General features: G+C 45.8%; 1 protein-coding gene across 2 annotated transcripts; it reads left to right on the top strand.

Moving 5' to 3' along the window:
• The first annotated feature begins 555 nt into the window (after window positions 1-555).
• Window positions 556-3,239, top strand: LOC115158488 (collectrin). 2 transcript variants are annotated; one of them, XM_029707487.1, is made up of 7 exons: window positions 556-693; window positions 807-885; window positions 1,547-1,605; window positions 1,819-1,904; window positions 2,338-2,454; window positions 2,699-2,893; window positions 2,985-3,239. In XM_029707487.1, exons 2-7 carry the CDS (start codon window positions 813-815, stop codon window positions 3,115-3,117), a joined length of 663 nt encoding a protein of 220 aa, XP_029563347.1. In that variant the 5' UTR covers window positions 556-693; window positions 807-812; the 3' UTR covers window positions 3,118-3,239. The 2 variants fall into 2 exon arrangements, with proteins under 2 accessions (XP_029563347.1, XP_029563346.1); XM_029707486.1 differs by lacking the exon at window positions 556-693 and having other exon boundaries at window positions 722-885.
• Window positions 3,240-8,910: the final 5,671 nt, after the last annotated feature.

Below are 8,910 nucleotides of genomic sequence, written 5' to 3' on the forward strand. Positions count from 1 at the left end.
TTCATAGGTGCTACAAACCTACGAGTGGGTTGTTACAAGGATGTACTCTATTATCAACTATTGTCAATTATATTATTTTGTCTGGCCAAATACCCCTTAGGCTCTACCCTTGTTGAGGGATCTGAATTTGATCACTCGGATGTCGCTGAGAATATTCCTGTGCCGCATGATTTACATAAATTCACTGAAAACCTGCAATAACACACGGTTATATTAACAGTATTGCACTTTTCAAGTAGCCTCATTTTGGCCAGCTAATAGCCTAACCCCTGATCAGGCAACTGATCAAGCATCAGCGGAAAAGTGTGACTGGACTAAACGTTAAAATCCTGTTTCTGCATGATTATTGTGCTGCAACATTACTGGTCATTTTAAGATCCCATCTGTACAGTAAAGCAGGCCCACTGGGTAAACAAAAGCAGACTGGGTCTGTGTGTTTATCTTCCCGAGGTCTGCCTCCCTCTCACATTATCAAACCTCTTCCAATTCTCTGAGGCTTGGACAAATAGTGCTGACACTGCTGCGCACACACTGCTGTTCTCACATCCTTCTGCTCTTTGGGCAGGCTATCTGTACTGTTGGTGACAACTGTTATAGGGCTGTTACATTTTTAAAGGTGGGCAGGGAGGGTTTTAGCTAGCAGCTGTGTGTGTCATAGTTTAACCAATAAACTCTGGTAGTGGCCACCCCAAGGTTTGTTTGATTCCATTGTTGGCCTGCTCCTTCAACTTTAATGTCTGTCCACTGGGACTTTGACTGAGCCAGCAGCACAGCAGACTCTTTCTTAGTTCTGTTCTTATCCTCAGGAGGGGATGTTGGTGTGGATCCTGTTTCTGCTCTGCCAGGTGGGGGCACCTGCTCTGGCACAAGACCTCTGCCAGCGCGGTGAGTGACTAGGTTTATAAGACGCTCACATCCTCATAGTTGGAATTACTTGGTGTTTGGTTTTTATTCTTGAGTTTGTGAGTGTTACAATTTGTACAATACCAGTTTATTGCTTCCCTGAATGTTTGTTTCAGCTAATATTTCAATAGATTAATGTAGGGAGAAAGACAGTTTAATATGTCAGCTGATCAGAGTCTTGAGGAAGAAGGTACTGGTTCTGAGTGTTTTCATGACTTCAAATGGTCTACACAGGATGTTGTTATCTTGTCTTTGCATTTAATCTGGCTAGTTTAACAGAAGCGAGTGCCTGAGTGGGCAGAGGGCGAACACGCAGTAAATATTCAAATACTTTATGATTTGTGGTACAGATAGTGTCCTTCATACTGTCCTGATAAAGGACTGTGAGACTAGATGAGCAGGGTGTCCTATTCATTGTTTGTTTCATTAGTGTCCTGTTTTTTTTGTTATTGTACTGTTTGTTTGATTGGTGTCCTGTTTTTTTGTTATTATACTGTTTGTATCAACCGATGTGACAAGTCAACATCTTCGTGACTTATTAGACTAGACTATTGTATGCTAATGTTTCATGATGTCTAAAACATTGAGCATACAGTATTTGAGGCAGGGGAGAGAGATAAAAAAACTGTTATTCTCTCTGTAGATGCTCCAAATGGCTACAAAGTGCGCATCAGCCTCAAAACTGCTTTGGGAGAGGATGCTGTGAGTACTATGCTTACCAAAAGATACAGTAGATTATTAAATTATTTTCAGAAATGTTCTCTGAAATCAGTGGTATGCTCTAAAATACAGAAGGGGTCCTTTCGATCAAGAGCTTTGAAATGCTATTCATTTATTATTTTCAACATTATCAACACAGAAAAATGTGTTTGAATATTGTGATTGGTGATGAGATTATACTTTTTTTGTCTGCAGTATGAATGGAATCAGAGTGAAATGTTCTTTTTCCGAGCTACTATGGCCTTTGCCATGAGGAAGCATTTCCAAATGGAAACATACAAGTAAGAATATCTACAGTGCCCGAAAAATGTCTGACACATTATTTAATCAGTCGCTGTTTGAACTCAATACAAAGCACATGCTACAGTACATCAGCATGTAGTACATTATAAATTGTGTTGTTTGAGCCCTGAATGCTGATTGGCTGACAGCCGTGGTATATCAGACCGTAAACCACGGGTATGACAAAACGTTTATTTTTACTGCTCTAATTAAGTTGGTAAGCAGTTTATAATATTAATAAGGCACCTCGGGGGTTTGTTGTATATGGCCAAATATGTTTTTTCACTTCGTAAAAAAAAGGTATATTTCCAGCCTTCCTGTGAGCATGTTTTATGACTTCTGTTTAAGTCAATAAAATTGTCTTCCTGGTGTGTTGTGTAATGCTGTCAACGTGGCATTTCTGGCATTATGATGTTTGTGTGACTTTTCCAGTGTCGACAACATTATCCTGTGTGTTCAGACTTCGAGGGTGTCCTTCTGGTTTGTGGTGACATCACCAGACAACGCCACCATACTTATTCCTAAGGCAGATGTGGAGAAAGCTGTGAGGTAATATTCTGGTCTACTTTAAAATAAAATGTCCTGGTCTACATCTGTAGATGAACTAAAGTAAGAAAATGAACATAAACATCCACCTGAATACCTGATTAAACAGACAATAGATATTATGCTTACAATGTGAAACACAAGGCAAGCGGTATTTAGACAGATTCAAGTACAGTTTGAGATAACAGACCTGTAAAAGATGAGATGTACTATCTGGACCTAAATTAACCCCTTCTATAACCAACAGGATGTCAAGGCATCGCATCAACAATGCCTTCCTCCTGTCAGATAGGACCCTGGAGTTTCTGGGCATCCACCCTACACTAGCAGCGCCAGTCATCCCTGACACCCCTCCCTGGCTCATCGTGTTTGGAGTGGTCATCGGTGCTGTGTGTGCTGGAATCATTACCCTGCTCGTATCCTCTCTGCTTCAAAAGAGACGGTGAGTCCACCCTTTGACAATACTTCAGTCTTTCTGTTCATAATGATATGTTTGGTTATTGAACTTGTGTTGATGGTTCATCTTGATCTAGGAAAGAGAAAGGGATGACGGAGGATGGGCAGGATGAAGAGGACATGCAGGTGAAAGGAGTGGAGAATGGCATCAACCTGGATGGCACCTACAATAGAGGATTCACAGATGATGATCGCTTTACAAAGCTGTAAAGGCTTTTCCGGTACAATGCTGCCAAGTAAGCACTCCAATGAGACGTTTATGCACTGTGTCTACAGTTTCAAACTGCAGCGGGTATGAAATTTGGAAAAACAGACTCTAGCCACTAGTTAAATAAATAAGTGAAAAGAACAGTAAGACATTTCCCACTGGGCACAGACATCAGTTCAACTAATGTGAATTCAATATGAAATCAACAAAAAAATGTAGGTTCTAAGTTTGGTGAAAAAAAATACAACATTCCCTTATGTTAATGACATACACCTTAGCCAAATACATTTAAACTCAGTTTTTCACAATTCCTGACATTTAATCGTAGTAAAAATTCCCTGTCCAGTTAGGATCACCACTTTATTTTAAGAATTTGAAATGTCAGAATTATAGTAGAGAGAATGATTTATTTCAGCTTTTATTTCTTTCATCACATTCCCAGTGGGTCAGAAGTTTACATATACTCAATTAGTATTTGGTAGCATTGCCTTTAAATTGCCTTCAAACATTTAGCATTGCCTTCAAACGTTTTGGGTAGCCTTCCACAAGCTTCGCACAATAAGTTGGGTGAATTTTAGCCCATTTCTCCTGACAGAGCTGGTGTAACTGAGTCAGGTTTGTAGGCATCCTTGCTCGCACACAGTTCTGCCCACCAATTTTCTATAGGATTGAGGTCAGGGCTTTGTGATGGACACTCCAATACCTTGACTTTGTTGTCCTGAAGCCATTTTGACACTACTTTGGAAGTATGCTTGGGGTCTTTGTCCATTTGGAAGACCCATTTGCGACCAAGCTTTAACTTCCTGACTGATGTCTTGAGATGTTGCTTCAATATATCCACATAATTTTCCTACCTCATGATGCCATCTGTTTTGTGAAGTGCACCAGTCCCTCCTGCAGCAAAGCACCCCCACAACATGATGCTGCCATCCCCGTGCTTCACGGTTGGGATGGTCTTCTTTGGCATGCAAGCCACCCCCTTTTTCCTCCAAACATAACGATGGTCATTATGGCCAAACAGTTATATTGTTGTTTCATCAGACCAGAGGACATTTCTCCAAAAAGTATGATCTTTGTCCCCATGTGCATTTGCAAACCGTAGTCTGGCTTTTTTATGCGGTTTTGGAGCAGTGGCTTCTTCCTTGCTGAGCGGCCTTTCAGGTTGTCGATAAAGGACTAGTTTTTACTGTGGATATAGATACTTTGTACCTGTTTCCTCCAGCATCTTCACATGGTCCCTTGCTGTTTTCTGAGGTCTTGGCTGATTTCTTTTGATTTTCCAATGATGTCAAGCAAAGAGGCACTGAGTTTGAAGGCAGGTCTTGAAATACAGCCACACCTCCAATTTACCCAAATTATGTCAATTAGCCTATCAGAAGCTTCTAAAGCCATGACATAATTTTCTGGAATTTTCCAAGCTGTTTAAAGGCACAGTCAACTTAGTGTATGTAAACGTCTGACCCACTGGAATTGTGATACACTGAATTATAAGTGAAATAATCTGGCTGTAAACAATTGTTGAAAAAATGACTTGTGTCATGCACAAAGTAGATGTCCTAACCGACTTGCCAAAACTATAGTTTGTTAACAAGAAATTTGTGGAGTGGTTGAAAAACAAGTTAATGACTCCAACCTAAGTGTATGTAAACTTCCGACTTCAACTGTACAGTATGTGTTATCCATGGCTTTAGTTAAGCATTTCTGCAAACCAAGTAGGTGACAATGGTCTACAATTTTCATATATATTTAGTATTGTCAAAACTGTGAAATTATAGAAAGATTCCATAAGCATGTTCATTTAGAGATCATGAATGCTTCTTCTCAGTGATCGCAGATCTGAAAATAATCAAAATGTAGCAACAGTTCAATAAATGTATTTGAAAGGGAGGAAAACCCCATAATTGATTTAACTGAGAAATGCATCTAGTTAAGTGTTAAACGCCTATTAATGTTTTTTACTGCTTGTTTTGCACAATGTGAACCACTGGAGTAGAACACGTGAACAGATGGGTTTAAACTTTAAACAGGTTTTTATAGTGGATGTTCTAGTAGTTTGACATAATGGCCATTTTGATATTACTGTAGATGGTTAAATTATGGAAAACTATACCAATTGTGTGAATCAGAGGATATGCAAACCATCTGTGATTTAGATGTCTCCCTCTTTCCTATAGTGGAACCTCTGGAGTCTGTTGAGATTAAAGCAAATTAAACTTCATTAAGGACTTAAGCTTCCAATTGGCTCATTTATCCCCCACTGTTACTATTCCCTAGGTCGCTGCTGTAAATGAGAATGTGTTCAGTAAATTTTTTTTTTTTAAAGTGTTACCTCTATTCAGCTACAGCATACGACGAAAGATTATGGACACATGATGGAACACACATCCAGTCAATGCCTGCAATTATGCATGGATAATGGGTAGATGTGGGGTCAGCTGTATAATGATTAAAATGTTACACCCTGTCCCAACCCAGTTCCTCAGTAATAATTAAATGGCTAAATGGGCACATACCTGGTTGACTGGGGTGCCGGCGGTGGAAGTCAGTGATGAGGGCTGGGTCCAGGATGTCTCTAGCGGGGACCCAGCACCTCTCCTCTGGGCCATAACCCTCCCAGTCAACCAGGTACAGGAAACCCCTGCCCCGTGGTCGAACACTCAGGAGACGTCTCACCGTGTACGCCGGATGGCCATCGATGACACGGGGAGGATGGGTGGGCCAGGAAACAGAAGACAATGGGCTGTGAGACACAGGTTTAACACAGGACACATGAAAGGTGGGGTGTATACGAAGGGTACGGGGCAGCAGAAGACAAACAGCAGAGGGACTAATCATTTTTGAGATGGGAAACAGGCCAATAAACTGGGGGGAGAGTTTGTGGGATTCCACCCGGAAGGGCAGATCTATAGCCATACCTTCTATAGCCATACCTTCTGCCCGAGACGATACCGGGGAGCCGGGGTCCGATGGCGATTCGCTTGTCGTCGATACCTGGTGGTGGTCTTGAGGAGGGCCGACCGGGTTCTCCTCCAGGTACGATGACAGCGGCGGACAAACATCTTGGCAGAAGGTACACCGACCTCTTCCTCCTGCTTGGGGAAGAACGGGGGCTGATACCCCAGGGAACATTCAAAGGGCGATAGGCCCGTGGCAGAGCAGGGAATGGTGTTGCGTGCGCATTCCACCCACACCAGCTGCTGGCTCCAGGTGGTGGGGTTGGCAGAGACCAGGCAGCGCAAGGTGGTCTCGAGGTCCTGGTTGACTCAGTCAACTTAGTGTATGTAAACGTCTGACCCACTGGAATTGTGATACAGTGAATTACAAGTGAAATAATCTGTCTGTAAACAATTGTTGAAAAAATGACTTGTGTCATGCACAAAGTAGATGTCCTAACCAACTTGCCAAAACTATAGTTTGTTAACAAGAAATGTGTGGAGTGGTTGAAAAACATGGCCGTCTCCTTGGCAGAGGGTAACTTAGGGAGAGGAATGAAGTGGGCGGCCTTGGAAAAGTGGCCGTTAAACTGGGGGTGGAACCTGGAGGACAGGCTGGCCGACGACCCAATGGAGGGTGCAGAACGCCTTCCAGAACCGGGACGAGAACTGAGGGCCGCCGTCTGAGACCATGTCCACGGCAGTCCATGGATCCGGAAGACATGCTGCACCGTGAGCTGGGCCGTCTCCTTGGCAGAGGGTAACTTGGGGAGAGGAATGAAGTGGGCGGCCTTGGAAAAGTGGCCGTTAAACTGGGGGTGGAACCTGGAGGACAGGCTGGCCGACGACCCAATGGAGGGTGCAGAACGCCTTCCAGAACCGGGACGAGAACTGAGGGCCGCCGTCTGAGACCATGTCCACGGCAGTCCATGGATCCGGAAGACATGCTGCACCGTGAGCTGGGCCGTCTCCTTGGCAGAGGGTAACTTGGGGAGAGGAATGAAGTGGGCGGCCTTGGAAAAGCGATCCACCATGGTCAGAAGACCCGTGACAAAGTCCAGGGAGATGTGAGACCAGGGGCGATGGATGGGCAGAGGTTGGAGGAGGCCATCCGGAGCTTGTCGAGGGGTCTTGTTCCGTGCACAGACCGTGCAGGTGGCGACAAATGCGGCAACGTCCTGAACCATGTAAGGCCACCAAAAGCATTGTCGCACAAAGTCCAGGGTCCGCTGGGAGCCTGGGTGGCAGGCAAGCCTGGAGGAATGGGCCCACTCCAGGACAGCAGAGCGGACAGCATCAGGCACGAACATCCGGTTATCTGGGACTCCCCCAGGGTATGGCTGGGACCTGTTTCCCATTACCCCAGCTGAGTGCCGTCGCCAGGCACGAGCTGGGAAGGATGATCTTGGGCTCCGGGGTGGTAGCCGTGGGGTTATAGCGGCAAGACAGAATATCCAGCTTGTAGGAGAGGGAAAAGTTGAACCGGATAAACAGCAGGGCCCATCTTGCCTGCCTGGAGTTGAGGCACTTGGTGGTGCGGAGATACTCCAGGTTTTTGTGGTTGGTCCACACAATGAACGGATGTTCCGCCCCTTCGAGCCAGTGCCTCCATTCCTCCAATGCCATCTTCATCGCGAGAAGCTCCCGATTCCCTACATCGTAATTCCTCTCTGTGGCGGTGGGAGAAGGCGGCGCAGGGATGCAGCTTAAGGTCCAGTGCAGAATGTTGGGACAGAACAGCCCCCACTCCGACATCCGAAGCGTCGGCCTCCACCACGAATTGACGTGAAGGGTCCGGATGAACCAGGATGGGAGCCGTGGTGAAGCGGTAGTTAAGGTCCCTGAACGCTCTGTCCATGGCCGTAGACCACGTGAACGGAACCTTGGTAGAGGTGAGGGCAGACAGGGGGGAGGCCAGTGTGCTGTAACCCTGGATTAAGCGTCGATAAAAATTGGCGAACCCCAGGAAGCATCACAGCTGCACCCTGGACGTAGGCTGAGGCAAATCCACCACCACTTTCACCTTCTCGGGATCCATCTTGATGCTCCCAGCATAGATGATGTAGCCCAGAAAGGGAATGGTGGAGCGATGGAACTCGCACTTTTCTGGCTTAACAAACAATTGGACCTGCCGGACATGGAGCACGTGTTTTTGGGGAGAGTGGGAGAAGACGAGGATGTCATCAATGTCGACGAAGACGAACCGGTTCAGCATGTTGCGGAGAACGTCATTCACCAGACCCTGGAACACAGCAGGGGCGTTGGTGAGACCAAAGGGCATGACCAGATATTCGTAGTGGCCGCTGTCCGTGTTGAAGGCGGTCTTCCACTCGTCCCCCTCTCGTATCTGTACCAGGTGGTAGGCATTATGTAGATCCAACTTGGAGAACACAGTGGCCCCTTCGGAGTTGTCAGGTCCCGACAGCGATTACAGACGCCCCTGGGGCGGCGTGGTGGTAGGAGGAAAGTCAATCTCGCAGTCACAGGGGCGGTGCGGCGGAAGGGAAGTGGCCCGGGACTTGCTGAACACCTCCCGGAGATCCTGGTACTTCGCGGGAATGGCGGAGAGATCCGGAACCACCTCCGAGGACCCAGGAAGATGTCCTGGGGAAGGTTGCGCCAACTTCAGACAATGGGCGTGGCAGAACGGACTCCAGCCCATGATGGCACCCATAGACCAGTTGATGAGTGAGCTGTGTCACTGGAGCCAGGAGAATCCCAAAACCAGGGGGATCTGGGGGGACTTTATGAGCAGGAACTGAATTTTTTATTTATTTTTATTTCACCTTTATTTAACCAGGTAGGCAAGTTGAGAACAAGTTCTCATTTACAATTGCGACCTGGCCAAGATAAAGCAAAGCA

The sequence above is a fragment of the Salmo trutta genome, chromosome 22 (assembly GCF_901001165.1).
Source record: "Salmo trutta chromosome 22, fSalTru1.1, whole genome shotgun sequence".
Classification (NCBI taxonomy): Eukaryota; Metazoa; Chordata; class Actinopteri; order Salmoniformes; family Salmonidae; genus Salmo; species Salmo trutta.

What these genes read in the sequence shown, in the direction of transcription:
- LOC115158488 (XM_029707487.1), top strand. Translation starts at nt 813, where the DNA reads ATGTTGGTGTGGATCCTGTTTCTGCTCTGCCAGGTGGGGGCACCTGCT. An exon ending in TTCCAAATGGAAACATACAA is followed by an intron (nt 1,905 to 2,337) that starts GTAAGAATATCT and finishes TGACTTTTCCAG; the next exon opens with TGTCGACAACATTATCCTGT. An exon ending in GATGTGGAGAAAGCTGTGAG is followed by an intron (nt 2,455 to 2,698) that starts GTAATATTCTGG and finishes TATAACCAACAG; the next exon opens with GATGTCAAGGCATCGCATCA.